Source organism: Dryobates pubescens, chromosome 2 (assembly GCF_014839835.1).
Source record: "Dryobates pubescens isolate bDryPub1 chromosome 2, bDryPub1.pri, whole genome shotgun sequence".
NCBI classification, from domain to species: Eukaryota; Metazoa; Chordata; class Aves; order Piciformes; family Picidae; genus Dryobates; species Dryobates pubescens.
Genome location: NC_071613.1, coordinates 29170013 through 29195568, shown reverse-complemented (window position 1 = coordinate 29195568; position 25556 = coordinate 29170013). Strand labels below are relative to the sequence as shown.

Sequence of the window (25556 nt, the reverse complement as noted above, 5' to 3'; positions counted from 1 at the left end):
GCCTGTTCAGGGGCTCTGTCACAGAGACTGCAGGCTTCAAGTTGAAACAAAACAGATACATCTATCCTGGCAGATGTAATAAAACCATAACATTTTGCAAGCCAATTATTTTTGTTTCTTATAATTTCATAATATATTGAGCATTTATATCTATCTATCTATATCTTTATACATACACATGCTACTTTTAGATAACTGAGGGTTTTTCATGCTTTTGCTCTAAGATTCAGGGTTTTACTGATGTCTAGCATGAGGTTGAAATTCCTACATGAAATTTCAGAGCTCTTCACAGAATTAGTGAGAAACATCCAGCTCTGAACATACCAACAAATGCATTTCAGTTCAAGCTTTTACTGAAATGAAAGCATCAAGTGTCTCTTAAATGGAATGATTTATCACAAAGATTAAAAAAAACAAGCTTCTGTTTCTGTGTGTTGATATATTAATATAAGAGTCAATTTGTCTGGCTCAGATCTGGGGATAACATGTGTCCTGATAAAAGAATATTGCAAAATCAACTCCAATATGAAGTATGCCAGCTACCCATTGAACAGAATTGAAGCTTAATGCCCTAATCCAAATGTTGTCAGTAGATACTGTTAAAATATTTACAGGCTCCAGAAAGGTTAAACAGCTGCCATAGAAAAGAGAACAGCTTCTTTAATTATTAAGCTTTTCTTGATGAAAAAAAGCACACACATATAAGAAGGAACTTCCACACACTCCAAAAAAACCCCAAACAAACAAACAAAACTAACCAAACATGTAAGGCATCAGCCTGGAGTCTCCAGTGCCATAATCCTACTAAGATTTGTAGAAAAAGACTGTGGTAGATGGAAGCTGGTTTTAAATTACCTTACCAACTCTATCAATAGATGTTTGTCTAGTGTGTTCAATTGTATAAAACTTGGAATCCATTTACCTGTGGTTTTGATGAACCTAGGACTACCTGAAATGAACAGTTCTCTTGATGAATGACTGCAGCTTCATGGGAGCTGCAGGCTAAATGGTCTGGCAAGTTCTGAGAAGCAAGGAGGAAAAAGGGTTTATTTGACATTCCTAAATGTTTGGGTTTTTTTAATAACAATTTTAATTAGATCTTTAGTGTTCATGTGCTTTTAAAGGCAAACATGGAATTTGTGAGAGAGAGTACAATAATGAGGATGGACCTTTAATGTTTGTTGTGTATATAATAACCTAAATGCAATAAAGGTCTCAAAAATAGCAGTGAGTACAGTGGCTCAGGTATGACTGCATACAGGGTTTTTTTTCTTGGTAAGACCCTGCATCATTCATTGCACTGGATTGGTGAAGCTCTGGAATAAAGCAGTACATAGAGCATGAGGTGTTATTTGCAGGAATCTGATCTCATTACTTACCTATGTTTGTAATTTAAAAACTGCAGCAGAGGAAGTGCAGTGGATACCGAACAGCAGGTGCACAAGTAACAGAAGGTCTGCTGTTCCCTAGTTTTCTAGTCTTTTATTTTTCAAGCATGCCTATGAGAAGTCGGTGGGGTTGGTTGGTTGTTTTTTTTAAATACCTTCAGTGTATAGTTCAGCTGCAGCACAAGGTTAGTGTAAGGTGTGGTGAGGTTGATAAGACAAAACCCAAATGGCTAAATGGATATCTAAAGAAACAAAAAACAAACCGCTTTAGTTAAATTTGATGTAAAATAATTACATGACACTTATACAGATTTCTTTTTGATAAGCTGCATACTATTTCTCAGCCTTTTTCTTATCTACTGAAACACTTAACAATATTTGTCTGTCGATACAGTGCAATAACAGGCTGATGATGTTACTGTTGTAGCACCATCCTGCTTGTTTTCTCTCTGTTTTAAACTTTTATTGTCTGTTGCATCACACTTTAAGGTAGAAACTTGATGGCAAAAGTTGGCTTTGTGTGTGTTGTTCTTAAAGCTGACTCTCCTTCTCATGTAAAATGACAGCATAACTTCAGGTTTTAAAGGAATAAAGCATTAAACTTTAAACCTTTCCTAAAATATGGTTTGAATTTTTGTTAAATTTAGGATTATCTTGACACTGTAGACTTTTGACATCATATTACTTTGGTTGCCTTTGAATTATTCGGGGTGCTTCTTGTTCCCTTTTGTTTAAAATACACCTTCCATCTTTTACTACTGTTAGTTCATTGTGTCATCTTCGGTGGGAAAAATAAATGTTAATAGAATGTAATATTTCATAGTATGGTAAATTCCTGGTAAGTGCCTTATGCAGTGGATACTGGAAGACTGAACTACTGAATGCCAGCTTGTACCTGGAGCCTTCTGGTGCTACTTTCTGTCAAATAGGAAGACCTTAAAATCTGAGTTCAGATGAAGTAGATTCATCCCATGGATGGCATCAATCACATGCCAGTCTCAAGCTACAAGGCTGCACTTGTATTGTCATTCAAAAACAACAACAACAAAGCCTGAGAAAGAAAAATAAAGGCTTTGCTTCCATTTCAGTAACAAAACTTTCATTCTCCACCCCCCCACACTCCCCCCACCCCCCTTTTGTTGAGGGTCTGAAGTAGAAAGGAAAATTAATAAAACTCTCATATATATACACACACACACATGTGGCATTGTTTTTTTGTTGGTTTTTTTTTTAACCTAAGACGTTGTCCTAGTTTTGAGCCAGGAGCTGCCTAGGGCAAAAAGACAGAAAAGATACTTTACCCCTTTCCCGAGGGGCAGAATAAAAAACCTGCACCCTGGATTGGAAATTTAAATGGAAATTCTGTATACAAATATATACAGAAGGCATTCAGGTAAAAGGAATGCATTCACAAATTAGGCTCAGTTCTTCACCTGGGCCTACCAGGCCAAAGCCTTCCAGAAACCTCCATCCCACTGAGCCTCAGCAGGCCCAAGAGCAGGCCAGGCTGCCCTTCCCCCCACACCCCACTAGACCCAGGCCTACCGCAGGCTTCAACAGGCTCAGTAGCGTAGCTGAACATTCGCTGCCAGCCAAGGCCAAGAGAAAAACCTCTCCCCCGCAAAAGATAACGGTGCACCTCCTGAGATGAAGAGGAGAGAGAGATTTGGCTGTACAGGCCCTTAAATAGAGAAAAATGGAATGGAATAACGGATTACAATATCCTGGGATGAACTGCCTGTCCCCTTGCTGCTATGACAAAGGTTTTCTGGATTTATTTTGGCATTTTACAGATTTGAAAGATTCACATGAAGCATAAGCACTTTGACATAATTTAGAAAAAAGGCTGCTAGGAAATCTCATACTGAAAATGTTGCCCTTTATATCTGAAAACATGAAGAGGAAAAAGGTCCCTTAAACCTTCTAATCCCCCAATAAATAGTTTATCTTAAACAGTGTTAAAAATGTTCTACAAGTCTGCCTTATGCAGACTACTTCAATAGGTTTTAAGACTGTTAAACTTGCCAGAGATCTAGAGGCAGTATTTCATTTTTCATTTCCTACTGTTACTTTTTTTTTCTAGATCTAATTCAGCCTTGGCACCAAAGGATTGTTCTTATTTTAAGTATTATGGTTGGTGATGAAGGATTAGTTGCCATAATACCAGTGCCAGGGAGATTTTATGGTAGCGCTTCTAAACTGAAATCCACTTTGAAGGTTGACTGACTACTATGCACAGTAGTCTGACCAGGCTGGCCATTTGATAACTGCATGTTAAATTTAACAGCTTCAAACAACTGTCTTGTCAAACAAGTTGGGCTTGTGTGACAGTCGGACTCTGAACTGCCCTGCAGGGAATTTTTGCCTTTAGAGCATGAAATGTGACACTTCAAATAGCCTCGGGTGGATCCAGCTTTTGTTTTTAGCAATTAATACTTCCTGAACATGGCTATAAAAAATGTACTGAGCTTTGCCCTTCCAGTTGTGTCTGTTTGCTTGATGACATGGGAGTTACTGTTAAATCTAAAAGCAGTCTTTCTATAAATACATTAATAGTGTCAATTGGAAACCTTGGGTAAATATGCCTGTATGCCACAAGTATGAGTCTGAAGACTTTAAGTGGGAGGACTTCAGTGCTCATTTTGTGTAAAATGTTTTCATTTGACTTAGAGTAAGATGAAAAAGTTTAATTCTGCCTGCCTCGTTATAAATTTAAAATATGTTATTACTGATACAAAAAATTCTTGGTGACCTTCTTTATAGGCTATTCACTGGCAAAAACCTGACTGCATTATAACATTTCTTTGCCATTCATTTCATGGATATTCATAATGAGTAGAGGAAGCTATTGTAATTCTAGGTAATTTAATGTAGCAAAGACAAAAAGCCTGCCCTCAAGTTAGTGTAGGTTTTGGCTACGTTTTTTTCTTCATTGCTTTAGAGAATGTCATGTCTGTCAGATATACCTGCTATTGGCTTTGTTGTTACACACTGAAGTTTGTTCCCCAGTACTGCCAAGTCCAAGGATGACCTTCCTAGGCTTATTTATTTACATAAACTGTTAAGTTTGTTCAACTTGATGGGTAACTTGCTAATTGTCTGGCAGCGTTTAGCTATGGTATCGCTTTCCATACTGTGGAAAGAATTGTACTAATTGTATTGGTAAAGATCCCTACCCTCATCTTGGTGTTTTATGGGATTGTTTTTTTGGTGTGTGCATTTTTGTTTGTTGGCTTCTCGTTGTGATTTTTGTTGTTACCACACCCCCCCCCCCCCCAGATATTTTGTTTGTTCAATCTTTCTTGTTTGATTTGGGGTTTTTTTAGGTGCCTGTTAGAAACATTACACTGCTCAGGCCTGGCAGTCTTTCTTTTTAAATTGTAAAGAGCTATGACATTTGTTACTATGCTGGGAGCTTCTTATGAAAATGGTGGCCTAAAGGGGCACTGTGTTGTTTTGCTGTTTAGTTTTTTTGTTGCTGTTGTTATTTCTAGTTTTCTTTTGAAAAAAATAGTGATATTTAAGGAAGGGGAGGAACAAGGAAGTATTTTCATTTCCAGGTGCTCTGAACTATATTTGACTTACTAGGTTTAAAATATTGTGGTGTGGGTTTGTGTGTGGTTGTTTGGGTGTGTGTTTGGTTTTTTTTTTAATTTCATTACTGCAGGTGAAGTACTAATTGTTGCCACAGCAGTTTCACAGGCCTTCATTACAATATGTTGAGCTTGGAAGCCTAAGATAAAGCTCTGCAGACTTGTGGTTATCAACTAATGCATTTTTAATCCTTTTTGTTGTTATTATTTGCACATATCTGTACAACGACACCCTGAAGATAGCCTGATGGTTTTGGTTTATTACTGTGAAAAGAAATGGCTAATTCAAGTTGAACTTCTAGCTTCTTGCAATGTCAAGGTGTGGAGGAATTTTCTTTTAGAAGTTTTAAGTTTCTACATAAGAATTATTACTCAAATAAGATACTGAAACTTGGTTTCTACATAAGAATTATTATTCAAATAAGATACTGAAACTTGTCTTGCAGAAGACTTAGGCAAGTTTCAGGTAAATAAATGAAATGCTATGGCTTTTGACAGAAAGCTGCAAGGTTTTGAAAATCAACATTTTCTTATCTTCTGGTGATTAGAAAGTTGTAACTGGTGAAAGGTATTTTATTACCACATACAGCTTCTTTCTGGTTTTACTGCTGTTGTACAAATAAAAGATTTCCTTCTGAATTTCTTGCTGGTCTCACAGGGCATATCTGCAGAGTGTGTGTGGCAAGAGTGGGGAAAAAAAATACCATTCTAAACTTGGTTTATTACAGTTTGTCCTTGCAGTTTGTTACCAGAGCATAGGTTCCTTTGCAAGCAGTGTTTTAAAAGCATGGTGCATCTTCAACCAGCAGCATGGAAAACAATTGGGAGTTGCTATCTGAGACACAGCCTCCAGCTACCTGTCTACAGAACGACAGCAGAAGAGTAATAACGAAAGTGGGGAACGGAATAATATATTTTATGGGTTTCACTGGTTTTTTTACTAGGACAAAGGCTTCTGAGTATTTAACACAGCATTCAATGTGTTCAGTGAGTCTGGGACGGACCCTACCGGCGCTGGGAAGCGCCTCGGGACCCCCGCGCTGCCCGCCTCGGGACCCCCGCGCTGCCCGCCTCGGGACCCCCGCGCTGCCCGCCTCGGGACCCCCGCGCTGCCCGCCCCGCTCCGCCTGTGCCGCCGTTGGGGCTGCCCGGACCCTGCGGGGCGGTTGCTATGGAGACCCCGTGACGGGACCGCGCCCTGCCGGTGTGCCCCGGCGGGACCGCCCTGGGTGGGGGACATCTCTCAGGCCGCGCTCCCTTGTTAGCTGGGTCCCCACATTGGACGTGGCACTTGGTGCCATGGTCTAGTCATGAGATCTGTGGTGACAGGTTGGACTCGATGATCCTCGAGGTCTCTTCCAACCTTAGTTATACCGTGATCCTGTGACGATGCTTTATTGTGGTCTGACTGAGTTATACTGCTTGCTTGCAGATGTAATGCAGCTAACAATTTATAGTGAATCAGTTGGAGCCAAGGTTGCAGTTCAGATCTGTGTTGCTACCAAGAGCAACACAGATCTGAAGTATTGCCATACCAACAGGATGCAATATTGTGCCATGTGGTACACAGATATTTGTCAGATTGCAGCATACACCATCTTGAAAAGTTAATCTGGCACTGAAGAACACAAATATATTCACCTTATAATTGTCAATAGTAAAAATAAAGGATACTTGAAGAGGTGATGGGAAAAGAACTTAACATAAATAATTCCTAAAATCCAATCAATTTAAACTTCATATCAAATGGCAGCAGCTGACCTCAAAGTTCAGTTCAAGATAAAGATGCTAGGTGGAATAATTTCTGTGTATGTCTTGCACAGGAAGCAGCTGATACCCATTACTACTGTCTGATTTTTATTACAAAATCAGAATTTTTAAACCAATGTAAAAAGACCATTTTTCTCCTAAAATATCATGGTTCTGGTTTGAGAAAATAGAAGATGCATTTGATGCATTTTAAGTTTCTTAAAAGTGATTTGGTAAGATTAAGATTTCTTGTAGCTTTCAACAGGTGACTGCTGCATGGTCTGGGCTGTTTACTATAAATAATGAAAAGAAAAATCTGGACCAGATTCCAAGCTTGAAAATTGTTTTTAACTTCTAACATCTTTGAAATACTGTATGCGTCTTAATTTGCAGCAAAACTGTTAAATATTGAATGGCACACTTCTATTAGGCATTTTGCGATAGAGATTTATTTCTCATTGTTTCTTATGTTGCTAAGTGATCTTGTGTACCTTTTTGCCTTGATGATTTGTAATTCCTCCCTCCCCCCAGCCCAAGTAGTGTTGATTTAGTGCTGTTGCCTGAATGGAAATCTTTAGATTTGACTCAAAATTTAGTCAACTATTGTGCAAGCTATTTTCTCCTGGCACCTACCAGTAGTGTTACCTGGTATTTTGATACAAAAGCTGATAATTTTAATAATTTGGATTAATACATAACTAATTGGCTGGCAGAGGATTGGGGTGGAAAGGAGTTGCCTTAAGTAGTGTGGTACAGATAACGATCAGAGAGTACTGCAGTTCTTGGTTTCTACCAGAAGTAGTAGTTTTAGGGGCAAAGTGAATTGAGCAGTATGTGCACTACAGGTAAGCAAAGACTTGAGGCCCTTTATAACATCTGTGGTCTGTCCTTTTCATCTGCATAATTGCTGTTTCTTGCATATTTTGTCTGCCAATGTTCTCTTTTACTGCTAGCCTGCCCTGATGGGATGCCAAAGGCATTATAGTTTAAGGATAAGGAGGTTTAGTTTAATCTTAAGCTAGAAGCTGATTTAAGCTATATCATTAAAAAAGAGCAAGCAGACCTTTAATCTAATTTTGTCTTTTGACTTCCCTTTCCCTTTCTTTCATCCATAACCTTTTGTGGAATCAATTTTAACTCAGATAATGACATTATTTGCACAGCTTCCTTTATGGTCTGTGTCCAAGATAAACTGAATTTTCTTAACAAAAATTTACTGTCAAGAACTAGTGATGTACCTCAGCTGTGTCAACCAATGATTTTAATTTTGGGAATATGAATAAAATCAATGTAGTAGTTCATGTTCTATTTGAAGGAGAACTTGCTCATGCCAAGAAAACACAAAACAGTTCAACATGGAAAAAAAAGGTCAAATGGGTTCAGTTTTTGGGCATGCATGGGCATTATCATTAGAGACATGGACAGAAGCATATGCAAAGTTCCTGTTGGCGTCATACTGTTTGAAGATAGCATCTTCTCCTACAACTAGCTCATTCTTTTAGGATGTAACTTCTTGACCATCTTTTGTTTTGACCTTTAAGGTGTTAGATCTCTGAACCTGAGATGTGTATTCTGTATTTACCTGGTTGAGATGATTTGTTAGTCTTTGTAGTTTAAGTCTAAGTAGTATCTTGGAAACCTTGAATTTATTCTTTATCGCATCAGATTTCGTTCCATCTATTGCAATTTCACTTTGAGGACAATTAATATGTATGTTCAAAATAACTGGTAGTTGAGGGCTCATGAGACATGAGGACAAGGCTTCATTACACTTGCAGGACATGATACATTTTTGACAGTTTTTTAATAGAGAAAGAAAGGGAGTAATGACTTAAAACCATTAAAAGGGGAATAAAAACAGGTGGATAAATGTTTTGAAGGAGGGAGAGATTAGGAATGATGTGGAAGAAGGGAGATAAGATAGTCATGTCTTAATATTAACAAGAAAATGCAGTAAAGGCAAATAATAAGCAGCAAATAATCAAACAAGATACATATCTAGCTGAGGGTTTTATTTGACACCTCGTGTCACAGTATCTGAACACATTTCATATATAATTAATAGTGCTAGTGAAGTAAATTGTGCCTGGGTGTTCCTGGCACTTCTTGCTTGAGTTGGAGTCTGGGTCTCCATTTTTATTCTAGGGATTTGGAGTTTGTTTTCTTTGTTTGTTTTTTTTTTGTGAGAGGTATTTTTGTAGGTAGCTATTTTGCATTGACAGGATTCTTTCTTGGTGACTGACTTATACATTGAATGCTGTGTTAGTTATTTACAGATTGGTCCTTGGTTTTAACATTGCAGGGAAGTAATCTGATTTTTGGAACATCTGTGGTAATACAAAAGCAACAATGAAGAGACGGGAAAGAGGAGGATGAGGAAAAAAGTTTTGAACTTCTGCAAAGTTTTGTAAATTATGAAGTAGATTTAGAAATCACATAAAATTGGAATACCTTAGGCAGGTATTATAAAGTTATTCTGAAAATTATTTGTAACCTAGAATGTGGGACTGCATTGATGTATATTAATGGACATAACCATATGGTCCTTGTGGAGGAATACATTAGCAATGGTCTGGCATTTTGCTTTTGAAAATTGAGCATCTTAACTTCTAGGGCATATTCTCAAATGGCATATTTTGGCAGAATTTTCCTGTGGTGGCTTGTGGTGTAGTATGTATGCTCCCTGCTGGCACTGTACCCAGCCCTGAGGAACTGCTGGTCACAGAGAGAGTCTCTGTGCTCTACTAAGAACAACTAGGAATCCCAGTCTGTTTCATAGTTATCTAGTACACAAGCCACAGGCTCCACATTGTCTCTTGGAACACTGCATCGGGCTCTAGCTGCCATATTGATCAATGAATGAAAGAAAAAGCAGATTCTTTTGTGATTAGGATTGTTATTGGAGTTCTTGTTTAATTTTTTTAAAAGCCATTAAAAGTGTTATGTACTAATATCTGTGCTATCAATGCTAGAATACAAAAGTAATTTTGTAAAGCTAGTACTTACTACTCTGGAGGGTAGTAAGTAAAGATTGTTGGTGGGTGGAGAAGCTAAAATGCTTTGGTTGTCGTCAATACCAGGAACTAATGAACAGAGCAGGATTTGCCACATGAGCATAACATGAATGAGAACAAAGGATACAATTTTTAAAAATTTTAGTTCTGAAAATCTGTATATTCCCTTCTTTCTCCTGGTTGAAATGTGTTAAGAGCTTTCCATTCAAGTTACTACTGCAGGGTTCTTGATGGATTGCCTTCTGTGCAACACTGGCTAACATTCTGTTTTATTTTTGCAGAAAGATCCAGATTACCTGAAGCTCTGGTTGGATAGTTTTGTTTCTAGCTATGAACAGTTTCTGGATGTGGACTTTGAGAAGCTGCCAACCAGGTATGTAGAATTACAGACTTGATATCCTTGTTTGGTATGTGAAACACACCTGGCTGAAAGCCCATTCTTGTTCAACAGAAATACTGTCATGAAACAGAAGGAAGACTTTTAGTTGTTAAATGGCACTCCCATCCTTTCGAAGGCCAAGTTGGGTTGTAAATGATTAAACAGGGCAAATACTGGCATTTACATTATATCAGGAGATGGCATGAGTATCTGTCAGTCTTGCTTGTAGGAATAATAATTCTTTATGCATTTTCTTCCATAAGTATTCATCAAATGTTGCATATGAAATAGTATTAGTCAGTATTAGTGCTTGGTATCTGTGTTGCAGTGAATGAAGAGAAGCAAGATGTAGGTAAAGAGTCTTTTGGGGGATTGTTTTTAAGATTAAGGTTAAGGTGAAATGCTTAATGAAAGATCTGGATATCTTAGCTGAAAACTTTTAAAAAATTAGAATACGCACAAATGATAAACTTCAAAGTGATTGCTTTGTATCTGTGAAGACTTCAGTTCAGGACAAGAGTATTGTTTGCTTCACTTATCTTGCTGACCACAAGTTCTCAGATATAATCATGAGGTCATATTGAAGTATAATTTTGGAGATGCATATTTAGCATTTTGAATTTGCTGTGGTCTAAGAATTGTGTTTTCAAGACTAACTTGGCAAATCACTAATAGAAGCTTTGGCAAAGGATGTTTCCTCTTGGTTTTGAGATGCTTGCATGAACTAAGGATGTTAAGAAAAAACAAATGTTACAGGAATCATAAGTCATGAGAAGCAGTCAATATTATAGTTGGTACCACTACTCACGTTTGAATGCAAAGAATGTTTTTCCCTGCATGATGGCTGCAGTCCAAGCCCTGTTGAAATCAATGGAAATTCTTTAATGGGCTTTGGATGAGATCCTGTTTGAACTGTAAGTGATATCCTCTACTGTTACAAGGAAATGAATGCTGCAACAGGATCTCAGCGGATAAAACCTGAGCTTCTCAATGTTCTGTATTAAAATTTTCCTCATAATGAATGCAGAATATATAGTAAAATTACCAGTAAGAAAGACCTTCAAATTGGTTCTGTGTTATTTCAGAAGATCTATTTTCTTTGCAGTGTCAAAAATGCATCTTAGTTTTAGTTAAGAAAAAAGTTTATCCTTTGACACAGGGTATCTTTAACATACTACTTAATATTGAAATCTGAACGTTGGAAGAAACAAACGTCTTGGTGCTTCTAAGTGTGTTTTGCTTTATACATGTTCATGGGGTTTGGGTTAATTTCTGTTGGTTATTTTTACAGAAATGTAATAAAGGACGAAAAAACCAAACATGAAGCTTAGCTCTGCAGAACAGCAGTAGCATCTTCATTGTGCTAAATGATGGTTTAGTGAACATAAAAATAGTGGTTTTTTCTGAGGTTAATGACAGGATTAGTGATTTATTCTGGAAGAATAGGCCTATGTGGATTAAGACTCATTTGTATAACAGATGTAGAGAAAGTGTATCAAAATAACATGGGGATGAAGGCAGATCATTCCTGTGCTTTGATGGCTGGATTAAAAATTACAGTGTTCGATAGGAGATGCAAGAATTAACAAAGAATTGCAGTTTTTGCCCTTACTTGCGTTTGTGAGATAATCTGGCTTGTGAAAAGTGGCATCATTCCAGAGTTTGTCAGTTTGTATTACAGACATTTATGTTCTGGAACTGATACTATTGAGCCTTCAAAAAAGAACAAGTAGGTACCTGTGGAACCACCAAATGCTCATTTTCTTTGACTCCTCTTGGGGCTGTAGGACCCTGTAGACTCAAACTTTTAAATTTTTAAAAAATTTGTAATTACTAAAATTGGTTATTAATTATTTTTATCTTTTGGTCCAGGAAATAATACATGAAGCTGGCTAAAATGAGAAACTGAGTGGATTAGTAATTTTTTTTCTTTCCATATAGAAATCTTGGTACGCTTTACAGCTACATGCCTGAAAGACCTTATTTAGTGAAGTGCAAATGTCAGGAAATAACGAGAAACTGTAGTGAGGAGAAAGCTTGTACAGATTGCTGGACAAAACTAGCCTATTGGTAGACAGGCATGAAGTTTTGTGTCAATGTGAAACACATACACTGGTTTTAGCAACCAAGAAAACACCATGTGAGAAATGTAATGAAACTATTAGTGTGCTATTCAGCTGCTTTTGCTGAAAGAAGGACTCTTAGTTGGCACTGTCACTTGCTGATAAGACTATTTCTTCTATAAATTAAGATAATAATTTCCTGAAGTCTGTACTGGAGATCTGAAAGATGCTACATAGTGCAGATTTAGGAAATCCCTAGAGACCAACTGTATCAAATAGTATGATTTGGCTATGTAAGTAGAGCTTATATAGTTTGCAGTTTATAGACTTACACAGCTTCAGTTCTACCTTGATTTTTCTGCATCTACTCTATATTCATAAGTGAAATGGTTTCACTCATGAATATAGTATTTTCAGTGATTTTACTGAAAAGATGAAAATGCTTATGCTGATGGCTTTGAACATTGAGCACAAAAGATTGGTGCACCTGTCTTTTCTCTAAGAACATTTCTTCATCTCATGTGCATTCACTGTGAACGGGATAAAACCTTTACCAGCTGGTGGGAGTTTTTTCCCCCTCACCATTTGGTTTAATACTTTTAGAAACAGCAAAGGCCTCCAGAGTGATGTCATGCTATTTTTCTGCTCTTGCTTTGTATGATCTTAGGCAAATGAGTTTAAGGAAACTTATGCAAAGTCCCATAGAAATAGTAGTTTGTTAACTTATTTATTTCAAACCCACATAAAATGATGCAGGGATCATGATAGGAACACTGGTAATGTGATTTCATGGCCGTTGAAAAGTAAACCCTGGTTTTCTACACCACTGTGTTCCAAAATGCTTACCACTGGCAGAGGAGAGATTGAAAATCCCAGTGTATTTTTGATCTGTAGTATGTGAATACAATAGAGTGACTAATTTAACTTCCTTTGAAATATCTGTGATGGCTTTTAGATTACTGCATAATCAAGTTAGTGTAATGCAATGGAATTTTAAATGAAAAGAACACAAATGTGCTGAGGTCTTTCTCATAATTTTAAGGTAGGGCACCAGCCATGAAATAAGAATGTCACTTAAAGTATAATTTCTGAGCGTATAGTATTATTTCTTTTGGAATACTTAGTTTACATAGCTAGTCTTGTCAGGGAAGGATTGGTACTACACATCCAGAATTACAACTCTTTTTTTTGGATATAGTAGTAATTTGCTTTGGGATAAAAAGAAGTCTGATTACTTACAAATATTTATTTATTTATATACTTTATACTATATTCAGTTTGAATAATCCAAATTAGCAGTTCTTGTGCCAGTCTTGCATGAGGCAGTAAATTCTTGTGGGTTGTGCAATAGCAGAGATGGGCAGCTACTGCAGAAAAAACATTCTTTGGGACTTGATGCATGAAGGGTATGCTTTTGTGAAGTATTTTATGATCGTACTGGAAAAGACTGGTTGGCCACATCAGGAAAATTACTTCTGGATATATGATTTTGGCTGCCAAAAAATAAAGTCCTCCTAATACAGAGATGGCCAGTTATCAGATTGTGAGGAGCCATGTGTGTCGTCCCAGAAGGTATGAATCTGTTGCATTTTGAGAGGTGAAAGTGCCATCATAGAAAATAAAATGCCTTTCTTGAATTGTGTTGGTGAAAAAGCAGTTGCTCTCAGTTTTATCGGTTTAGATCCTAGGCCCTGTAAAATTTGTGTTCAATCTTTGAATCCCTCGAGAGTCTGAATCCAGGATCTGAAAAGCAAATTGCACGCCTCCGAAGAGGCAAAGGAACGAACAGTGTTTGGTCCTCTGTGTATCTATAGGTAACGCTTGTTTTCTAGGATGTGAGAGCTTGCTGTCTTTATATGTCTTTTTTTTTTACCAAATTTTGCCTCAGTTTTTGGTCCTTGTAGGAGTCCTTTTCAGCTTTAGAAGCTAAACAACAGATTGTTCCACATTTCCCTCAAACAGTCACTGTTGCACTGTTTAGAATCAGTCGTCGTATTTCTCCACACTTTTTGTTGCCTTACACTGGTGTATGTGTACAAGTATTACGTTAGTGAATATTTGAGCTAGCTGAATTTTTCATTTGTTGTCATTTTCCCCTTGGCCTTGGCCATTTTGCAGGCTTTTGTAACCTCTAATGGTCTTGCTTATGCCTGTCTTTTCCTGTGTAGAGTTCATAGAGAGTGTGTCAGGGTAAACAGCTGTTGCCAAAGGCAAACTCCTTTTAGCAGGTGCAGCAGTGGATAAACAGTGTTCATCTCAGAGAACAGCTTTGGTAGGGTTGTTACATTTAACACCAATACAACAATCTTTTTGTGTCTCCTAAAAATAATTAGATACCAGGAAAAAAATTATATTTGCTTGGTTAATGGTATCCAGAAACTGATAAGTATGGGCTAGCTTTCCACACAAAATCAGTGTGCCAAGAGTGTTGGAGAGCCCCCTTTCCTGCACATTCAGATCCTGATTTTTAAGTCTTCCTTCCTTCAGTCTTACTGTGAACAGCTTGGGTTTTTTGTATTTTATATTATTTTGTATAGAAGGTTCACTAGATCTCAATAGCTATTTAATAATTGGCATCTACTTTAGCTTTTAATCTTTAGCTGGAAGTTGAAAATATTCCTCTTGTGTTTAGTTTCCATGTTTCATTCTGTTGTAGTCATCTGTGTTTCATTCTGTTGTAGTCATCCCTTACCTTTTTTAGGGATTTCCAAACTCACCTGTTTACCTGCTGAAGACCATGCAGTTTCTCTGTGGCCATTAATGCCAGTTTATTGCTTGGAAGAGGGTTTATGAATCCACTTAATGAATTTTTAACACTTTTTTTTCCCCCCAGTGTAGTTCATTGCTGGGGAAAAGGAAGCTTGTTGCCACTATCTCCTTGTGCTTCATTGAAAAATGTTTGTGCGCTATCCAAGTTTTCTTATAGAGGTTTATTGGAACACTACTCAAGCCCTTTGAAATTGGTAATGTGTCATTTGCATGATTAACAATTCTCTGTGTGGGTTGTGTTGTTTGGTTTTTTTTTCCTGTTCTTAGGGTGGATGACATTCCTCCCGGGATATCACTGCTTCCAGATAACATTCTTCAGGTCCTCAGGCTTCAGCTGCTACAGTGTGTCCAGAAAATGTCAGACGGACTAGAAGAGCAGCAGCAGGCTCTGTCTCTTTTACTTGTGAAATTCTTCATCATCCTTTGCAGGTATGTGTTCTGACTGCTGCATCAGTAAGGGTATTGTTTAAGAAACCCTAATGCATCCTAAAAGTATAGGTTCTAATGATACATACAATGTGATTTGGCACTTTACAGTGGGAACAGAAGAAATAGCATTTCTCAGTCCTCAAAGGAAGAAGGAATAAAAGACAAGAGAGGAAAGCAATCTAATCATCTTAGCAGTAATGTTTGTCATGAGAAATGGGGTAGAAGGGGAGTAGGCATTAAGTTCCTTGTAATTATTTAAAATATATGAATTCCAGATATGGTGTACCTGGTATAAGAAATAAGTTTTAAAGAAAAGGCACACTCTAACAAGTGTGAGATATGAAATAACTCACGAGGGAATTGTGCAGGAAGAACTGTTTCACATTCTTGTCATACTTATAATTCCATAAACAACTTAGGAAGCTAACTTACTACACTGTTAATACAACTGGTTTCCTTCTGACCTGTGTGCTTTACTTTGTTGAAGCAGGTGAATAAACTGTTTTTAGGGACCTATCCCTCACTACTTCTTCAGTCTTCTATTATAAATTGCATTAAAGGAGAAAGGAGATAAAATATAACAGGGAATCTTCCTTTCCAAGGAGTATTTGAAGGGTTTTTTTTTTTGAGTCCTTCAGCTCTCCTTACCCCTCAAACAGTGCAAGGGGTTGTAGAGCAATGTTTAAGTATCCTGGAACATTAAATAAGCTAGTAATAAATGGTAACATGTTTCTGAATTACATACTGTGGTCAGTTTTACTAATTGTTGAAAAATTCTCCTTACATCATCACTCCAGTATTTGATCTTTGTGGCTTGTCCTCAAGACTGAGAAGTAATGTGTGTATGCTGTTTCTTTGTTGCTGTTGACTTAATTACAGTCTAAAGGAAAGTATTAGATGTTTGTTTTCCTTGGGAGAATTTGAACTGAGTAATTGCTTCTAGGTAATCTGTTTTCTAAACTTTTAGAAAGTCTATGCACTAGTAATGTGGGAGAAGTGGAAGTTACTGTCTTTGTTATCAGATGCCTTTTCTGAACTTTCTATTTAGAGTGTCCTGGGAATCTGTTTAACCTCTGAAACCCCAAATTCCAGACAGAACTGGCCTACAGCAGAGCAAATCAGGCCTTTCTTTTCCTTCCTGTTAGAAGAAAACTTTTGAGCTGTTAATGTGACAGAAACATTTGAGTACATGCAGTCTTTTGCAGAGTATTTTTGAAATGCTACTATACTTTTATATACAGAATGCTAAAACAAACATTGTTTGAACTTGCCTCAAATGGTACACTCTGTACATTTCTGGTTTTTGTGTTGTCCTCATAGAAATTTGGCTAATGTGGAGGAGATTGGGATGTGTTCATACATTAACCATGTTATCACCATGACTACTTTATACATTCAACAGGTATGTGGTTAACAATTCACATCTCTTATTTCTGCCTTCCAATACTTCCTGCTCCTACTTTTGTGGTCCTCCTTTTCAGTAATAGTGTTGTGTGGGGAACAATTTATGGGCTCAGAAGTGTTCTGGAGGAGATGAAGATTACTTTTCAACTTCTAGCAATCTTCTGACCATGGCTTTCTTTTTTTATCAGTTAAAAAGCAAAACAAAAGAAAAAGAAGTGGCAGATCAGACACCCATAGAAGAATTTGTGAGACATGCATTGGCTTTTTGTGAAAGTCTCTATGACCCATATCGAAACTGGAGGCAGCGAATTGCAGGGTATGTGTGGAATAAGACAAGATTATAAGTACTTTTAAAGGCAATTTTAGATAAATGATATGTAAATTCTCTGACAGAACTACTTGCTGCCTCATGTCAAGTTACATATATAATGTAATATATATAAAATATATACATATATATACATATATTCATCTACTGTTGTGTTCTACAGCTGTTGGATTGTGCAGTTTAGGTGTTGTTTCCCCCCTGCCCCCAAAGATACAGTCTTTAGAATGGGATTAATGATTTTTTTTATTTTTTCTCCCACCAAAACTGACATCATGGGACAGGCATGCTAGAAACTGAATTTCATTGATATCAAAATTGTACTCATGAATTCTGTTCCATTTAGTGGAAAACTGAGTCATGAGGCTTCTCAAAAGGTAGTAGTATAGAGAGACAGGAAATGGGCATTCCAAGATGCTTAATTTCTGTCATTCTAGGCACAGGCTCTGTTTTTTGAAACTACTAGTGATTCACTTCATCTGTTGGAAGGTGGTGGAGTCGCCGTCCTTGGAGATCTTCAAGAAAAGACTGGATGAGGCACTTAGTGCCATGGTCTAGTTGATTGGATAGGGATGGGTAATAGGTTGGACTGGATGATCTTGGAGGTCTCTTCTGACCTGGCTGATTCTATGATTCTATGATTTGGCTCTTTAGAGACCTCTTCTAAATTTCTGTCAGATGTTTTTCATATTCTCCCTTATTAGCCCCACGTTAATAATGTTAAATATACATAGTCTTGTATAGTTAACGTGTTTTCTGCTGTTGCTCCTTGCTGCTAGCATTCAGAGCTGCTTTTTCTTTAGCTTTTGAATTATATTTCCATCAGGAGCATTTTGACATGCATCAAATATTGAACCTGTGCAGGCAAATAAATAAAGGTATAGAGAGATCATGTATGGTGCTACCTAGTCTAGCAAAATGTCCATTTTCATGGCATGCATTCTCCAGAGCCTACTAGCTGTTTGCCTTGCATTTGTACATCAAATCACATGTCAGACTCTGCAAACAGAGTGGGAATCTTGGCTGCTGGGCTTCCTCTGTGGCTCAAAATCTGCAGTATGCTGTAATACTGCATAGGCAGCTAAGTCATTTTGAGATTTAGTATAGGTAATGCCAGCACATCCCATAGGATCTTAGGCAGAGTCTAAGTACTCAAAACCAGTGAATTTATGACTAATGAAGGTACAGAATTCGGCAGTGAATCAATATAATCACATCACAGAAACATGTTATACTTTCTGAAACAGGATGTGACTTAAAATACCTTTTGAAAATTATTATATATTTACTGGCAGTCTAGAAATTAAAATTATATATTTGAGACTATGCTAAGAAGTGTTTGGTTGTAACTGACCCACAGGAGGGTCCTTCCATTGCTTTCTTCCTTCAAAAACTGGCCTGTTTCTAAACTAGTGGAACAAGGATGCTGAAAAGAATGGGATAGACAGACTTGGTTGAATTAGAGCAAAAGAAGTTATTGCAGATCACAATATAGACATGTTACATCTTTGGAAAGAAGTTTATAAGTGTATCAGTAGAATTCTGTCCCTTTAATTTGATTTTTTAAAAACACCTCCCCCCTTCAACCACCTTCCATAATGACCATGTAAGTATTTTGTGCCCATTTCAAGGTGCATGTTTAAGAAATTTGGCAGCCGGGCTGGTGGTTTAGTTACAGTAAGCAAGGACAGTCTAGTTGGTGGCTTAGTTACAGAAAGCAAGGACCAAGTAACAAATTGTTAGCTGCTTTTTTTTTCCCCAGATTTCACTAAACAATAATGTGAAAAGCAAAGGTATTTTTTGGGACAGAATAGTACATACAAGATTAGCTGTGATTTACTTTTTCAAACAAAATACTACTCGACTTTTTTTCAATCTTGTGGGCAAAAGGTAACTCCTGATTTTCGGCAATGTTTTCTATTATGAAGCTATAAATGAATAAGTCATAAAGAGATCATATCTAACATGCTTGATAGATCTTTTTTTAATGCAATTGCAGACGTTTCCTTAGTACAGTTGAAAAGAGCAGACAGAAGTATAAACCAGCATCCCTCACTGTTGAGTTTGTCCCTTTCTTTTACCGTAAGTATTACCAACAGCATGATAAAAAATTCTCATCTTTGGAGGAGTGAACTTCATGATTCCCAGTTCCTTTCCCCTAAGAATGCCTGATCAATGTAAAAGCTCCTTAGTTGCTTTCAGAGTCCGAGTGAAGTGGTTTGCTTTGTTTGCCTCTTTTCTTCTTTTTTTTTTCTTTTTTTTTTTGTTTCTCTGAGCATCACCATCTTGCCATTTATACTCATCTTTAAAAGCCTGGGTGTTTTCAAACTGCTTTCAGTGCCTCACATGGCTTAATAGGGCTGGTGCTGTGAATTGCAGACTTTCCCATTTATTGGGGTACATAACAGTGATTACACCTAACATCCCTGTGGTAATTTTAGTAACTTGCATGGAAAAATATTCTTAGGAAAGTGTTCTTGCATTTTTATCTCTTAATATGATTTAACAACTAGAAAGGAGGAGAGTGTACCACCCAACTAGCACTTGTTCCTTGGACTGCATGTTTGGGAAACTGCTCTGGTTAAGTCATTAAATGTCATGATAGCTACTTTGGAATAGATGTGTTCTTGAATTGAAGCAGCAGGAATATGCTGGAGGGCTGAGGATAGAGGTGAAATCAGCCCTTTTTGCAGCTATCTGTTAACTCAGCTTTGATTAAAAATAAAAAGGCAGGCTCCATTCCTAGAGTGTTAGTATTTTCTAATTTGGTTTCTCAGGTTTGAGTCACACTCCTGCTGTTCCTTAAGATTCCCTCTCTGTGTATGTAAAAAAGCAAGAAATTATCGTCTACCCAGTCTAATGATTTATTCACAGGCTACTTGTCTCTGTTCTCTCAAATTTGTTTGAAGTTCCTCAAAAAACTCAGAGTCTGTAAGTCAGAGGAGTGATAGGGCTAGCTGACTTAACAGTGTGGTCATCTAAGCTTTTTTTCTTTTGAAGACTAGATTTTTAAAACAGCTGTGCAATTTTCTTTTAAAAAGGGCTTATACATCCAGTATATAGTCAACAATATTCCTTGCAATAATTGGTAATTGTCTTAAAGGCTAAATTATTATTTTAATGACTCTAAAATTCTTACCTTTTCAGTTTCTATTGTTTGCTTAAGGCCCAAGCTGTCATGTATTCTCTCATAAAGTCACTGGAAATATTACAATGGCTAATTCCAAATAAAATAATCATTTGTAGCTTGTTGCAGCTACTTTGTCTAGTGTTACAGCTAGAGCACTGAAATCTAGGTTATACTTATAGCTAGGAAGAGTTCTTTAAGCTGTTTATAACTGATTTATATCAGGTAGGGCATGAGAAGAGATGCAGGATAGTTGTCTTTAAAGAGACTACTGTTAGAAAGGTTACAGAACTGCACAGGCTTCCCTGGGAAGTTTTGTTTAAAAGGGAGCAAGCTCAAGTACTGTTTTTCTGAGCTATCTGTGTTGCATGTGGTGTTAGGCTTTCTGTGCCAAAACTACTCTAAGCTTTGTCACGCTTGCTAATTGCTTGTGTGTTTGCATGTGCTTCTGTTTCTTACTAGTGTGAACAAACTGGCCTCATTTTACATTCTGGATCAGATTAAAAAGTTGTACGTCTGTAGTTCTGCCATGAAAAGTTTTGTGCAAGCTGAAAGTCTGGTCCAGTGAATTCCTGGGAACTGTGGTCTTCTTGTGTTTCTTCGACAAAGCTAGAATTTATATGTCTGTGTCTGATTTACATAGTAGAAAGTGAAGATTATATAGTGAACTTTTTTAATTTGCATGATGACAGGGAGTAGAGAGTCTTTTATTATTATTATTATGTTGGGGTTTTGGTGTTTTTTTTGAGAGGAAAAAACTTTGTATAATTTATGACCAAAGAAAGGAATCCTCTTTTTTATTTATGCCTATCAGAATGCTTTCAAGAAAGTGAACATCTCAAGGAAAGCCTGAAATGTTGCCTGCTACATCTTTTTGGAGCTATTGTGGCTGGTGGTCAGGTAAGGATGTTCCAAACTCCTTCCAGCTTGCTGAAGACTTGACATGCCTGTTCTTAGTTTAAGGCTTATAAATACCCCATTATGCAGAAGTGAGAAGAATTTATTCTTGACTGTGAATTTTGTCTTATGAAGTTCAGGGTTGTTCTGTAAACCGCTTTCGAAATCCTAAAAGCTTAGTCTTGCTTTCAAATAACAATAGAAATTTACTGCCTACAGTAAGTTTATATGAACGTGTGTGATAAACAGATGAGGAATTTCCCCCTACAAAGATATAATTTTTGTATCAACATATGAAATTCATCTAGCTTAAATCCCAATGTTGGAAGTACGCTGTTTCAGCAGAAGGCACGAGGCCTTTGTAGTTTGGAAGCTGTTTAAAATCTTTGAAGTGATGTGGAGAGGAATCCATTCATCATTAGCAAACCAGCATCCACTCTGGTGGCTGACTTCTGTTATGTGCTACTAAGTCTGGTCACAAACAAATGTTACTTCTGACAATGCAAAGAGAAAGCTTTTTAGAATGTTGCCATGGAATAGCAAAGACAGACACTATTTGAACAGAAAATGCAAGCTGAAACTGAGCATGATGACCACACAGGCAGAGGCAACTGACCTCACTGGCAAGAGGTGCAGTTATGCTGTGCCTGATCAAGGTGATCAGAGCAGGTCTGAAGGTAGTAATAACCAGGAGATCAAACAGCACTAAGTCTGTAGCGATAAAGCCTGAGATCTAGCCAGAAAGTCTGGTTAGCAAATCAGGTAGGGGATTTGGTTTAGTGATGGTAATTAGGCTCAGTCAAGAGTCCAGCAGTTGACAGGCCCATCCACAGTCATTAGGCAGGTCTAAGGTCAAGATGAGGAGTCAAGTCTGATGCTTGGGTTAAAGACAATATGTAGCAAGGCATGGGCATGGGTGCAGCACAGCTCAGGCAAGTAAAAAGATTGAGAGCTTCAGTTTGAATGTAGCTTACTAGAGAAGGCAGGGAGTCCCTGACAAGGCTTCTCAAAGGTCTCTGTGAGGCTGGGCTCCTGACCCAGATACATGGTGGCTCAATGGAGTCAGACCTTCAGGAAAAGAGTTGAGGAACATGCAGTCAGGGCCAAGGCAAATGCTTGCTAATTACGTGCTATTCAAAAAATGTGTAGTATCATGAATCTCATGATCTAAAATGAAAATTCAAGTGAAAGTTTAACTAGCAATTTATCAAGGCTACCTTCAAAGAATTTCATAGCATGTATTTAAATTATATTTCCTTTCCCCTGTAAACTTTCTTTTTGAAAAAGAAAGGCTAGTTAATTGCATGAGATGGGATGCATTTCATCTGTATCCATCAGTATAATCCAAGTAGAAGGTTTCATATTTATGTAACAATTATAGATAATCAACAGACATAATAATGAGAAAACTCACTGGTTTGAAGAGGTTTTGGTTTATTTATTATTTCTGTAATAATTTTTTGCCCCTTGGGTTTCAGAGGAACGCTCTTCAAGCAGTATCTCCTGCCACCATGGAAGTCTTGATGCGTGTTTTAGCAGACTGTGACAACTGGGATGACAGGAACCCTGAGGAAGTGAGCAGGAAGGCAGAGCTGACTCTGAAGTGCCTAACAGAAGTTGTCCATCTCCTTCTAACCAGCAGTTCTGACCAGCGGCAAGTGGAGACGAGTACAATATTGGAGAACTATTTCAAGTTGCTTAATTCAGACCATTCAGCTTTACCTAATCCAAGGCGATGCAGGCAGTGGGAGAGCAGGTTCATAGCACTACAGATTCAAATGCTGAGTGAGTACTCAGTTGTGCAGTTCTTTTAATATCTCTTGTTAATAATTACAAAGCAAGTAACAATTGAATTGTAACCAAAAAATGTTCGCTTGGCTAAGTAATTAAAAAATTTGAAGCATTTCTGCATTGACATTACAAAAAAGCCCAGAAGAAACCACGAAACCATATTGAATTGCTATCATTGAAAGTGTTAAGGTTCATGCACTGCCAGTCCCATTTGAAACAAAAACAAAAACAAACACACCACCTTTTGCTAGGCAACAGCTGATACTCATCAGCACCTGAACTGCAGAGTAAGATGGGTCTGCAATGAAACATCCCTGTGGTAGCTGTGGTATTATTAAAAACATGGGCCAGAAATGACGGTCTGAAGCAGTTAGGCTTAAGTTATTGGAATTCAGAATTTGGAGTCTTTTTCTGCTTTAATGTTAGAATGGGAAATCTAACTAAAAGTATTTATTTTCCCAAACTTCCAGGAAGACTGAGGGTTAATACTGAGGTGATAAAAAATCCTGCAGTATAAAGCTGCTGTAGAATGCAGAGTACTTGCTTGGTGAGAAAGTGTTTGTGTGCTTTAAATGTACTCGTAAATGGCAATAACTTTAAACAGAGCTCCAGTGCAATCAAAGATACTTGTTCCCTGAATTTTACTCCAGATATACAGTAGTTAATATGTTACAGCATCAAAATGTTTACCTTTAGACCTAGTGCTGCATGCTTAAAACACATGGCATTCTTGAGCAAAGGATTTACAGCAAGTGGTTTGTTTTATTTCCCCCCCATATTTATTATGTAACATGAAGAGAAAATATCTGAAGCATTTGGGAAGTGTTTTGTCTTTGATGCCAGTTCTTTTTTAATTTTATAGATACCATCACAGCCATGTTAGACTGCACAGATAGGCCTGTACTGCAGGCAATTTTCCTTAACAGTAACTGCTTTGAGCATCTAATCCGACTGTTGCAGAACTGCAAGGTAATTTTTCTTCTATAAGGATATTTTTAACAAAACCTGTCTTGTAGTACTGAAGATATATTAATTACCTTTTGTATTTTTCTTCTGAATTAAATGGAATTTTATAGTGTGTATATACTGGAAATAAAACTTTGGATTGATTTGAGCCACTAATTCAATGAAAGATATGAAAGATCCAAGTTGCTCTAATCTTTTTTTTTTTTTTTTAATTCCTAATTAAGTGGAGATGTTTATTGTCTGTCTTGTGGTTAAAGCAATGAATGTTTATTTTGAGTTGTAAAGGTGTTTTCCTCACAGACCCCTTGCAGTCTCTAAAATGTGTTGAGATTCCTACTGGAATCAGTTCCCGTTCCTGTTTGGTGGTTGGTTGGTGTGTTGTTGGTAGGGTTTTTTTGGTGTGTTGGTGGGGGTTTGTTTGGTTGGTTTGGGTTTTTGTTGCTTTTTATTACACTGTTTTGTTAGGAAGTCACAAATGCTGCTGGATGGAGGTCTGAATTCTAATTCCAGAGTTATTTTTTTCCACTTAAAAAAAAACCTTGTTCATGTGCTTTTAGAAGTGTTTCAGAATGCTTAAGTCTTGTGTAGCTGATGTAAAATGTGAGTTCAAGCTGTTATAAATGTTCTTCAGTTGTTCCTCTACATATGTTCAGTGTTTACATAAATGTGTTTTCATCTCAATCCCAGATTGCCATAATTTGCAAGACAGTGTCTTCCACTGGTTGCTTTGTAGATTTCACTTTTCTCTCTGCAAAAGACTCTGTAACTCTGGAATATTTTGTTTCTCTTTTTGTGGTATGTTCATGGTGTAGCTATTTTGACCTCTTCTAATGCTGGATAATATAATGCTAGCTGCACTATATTATTTGATTCAAATCCATTTCGATTTAGTATGAGAACATAGTGCAGTGAGATATTAAAAAGAATTTGAATTATGTCTTAACTGTAGTTGCAATCAGTAGCAGAATGCCAAGTGTTTTGAAGCATTTTGAATAGTGTGTAGGGGTTTTTTTTGTCTTCTGAAAATACATAGTTTGACCTTTCCATTCTCCTCTTCTGTGTGGGAACCTGCCAATTTTTGTCTGACTTTGTGCTCTGTGAGAAATACTGTTTTTAGTTTCTTCTTAAATAATGAAGTAATGAAGTGTTTACCTGTTTATGGGGACCAGCTATGTTCCTGCTCTCATATAAACAGCAGGGAGAGCTACTCTATTTTTGCACCTCCTTTTATTTTTATTTTTCCTGTATGCATGTCAAAAGATACACTCTTTGAGTTGTTTTTGTTTATTTATTGCTGTGATTGATTTGATAGCAATGCTATCAGTTTGCTACATAGTGGGGTGGGTTGTGTTTTGTTGATTATTTTTTTTAATTTCTTTTTTTCCTTCCAGAGTCAAAGATGAGAAGTGGGGAGAGAGTAGGAATGTGTTGATATGCCTTTTTAAAGCCAAATGACAAATTTAGTTTTGGAAATAGGATTTCTCTATATTAACTGGGTGTGGAGACCACATTTCTAGATCTGTTTAGTTTGCCTGTGAAAATTATGGTACTGAATTCACCAGCAGGCAGTGTAAAGTGTGTTCTGCAGCCCTGTGGAGAGCAGGAGTGTCCACAGACATCTGAAACTCAGGACGCTTTTGGATCTTCAGCAAGTTTGAAATG

At 37.3% G+C, this 25556-nt stretch overlaps 1 protein-coding gene across 1 annotated transcript in view; it reads left to right on the top strand.

Moving 5' to 3' along the window:
• The window catches only part of NBEAL1 (neurobeachin like 1), an 80786-nt gene that overhangs the window by 7194 nt on the left and 48036 nt on the right, over positions 1-25556 (top strand). The window contains exons 3-10 of the mRNA XM_054173777.1: positions 10026-10117; positions 15223-15384; positions 16705-16786; positions 16977-17104; positions 19113-19195; positions 21055-21140; positions 22616-22922; positions 23791-23897. Of these exons, the coding sequence (XP_054029752.1) occupies positions 10026-10117; positions 15223-15384; positions 16705-16786; positions 16977-17104; positions 19113-19195; positions 21055-21140; positions 22616-22922; positions 23791-23897 (1047 nt within the window). The remainder of the gene's footprint in view (positions 1-10025; positions 10118-15222; positions 15385-16704; positions 16787-16976; positions 17105-19112; positions 19196-21054; positions 21141-22615; positions 22923-23790; positions 23898-25556) is intronic.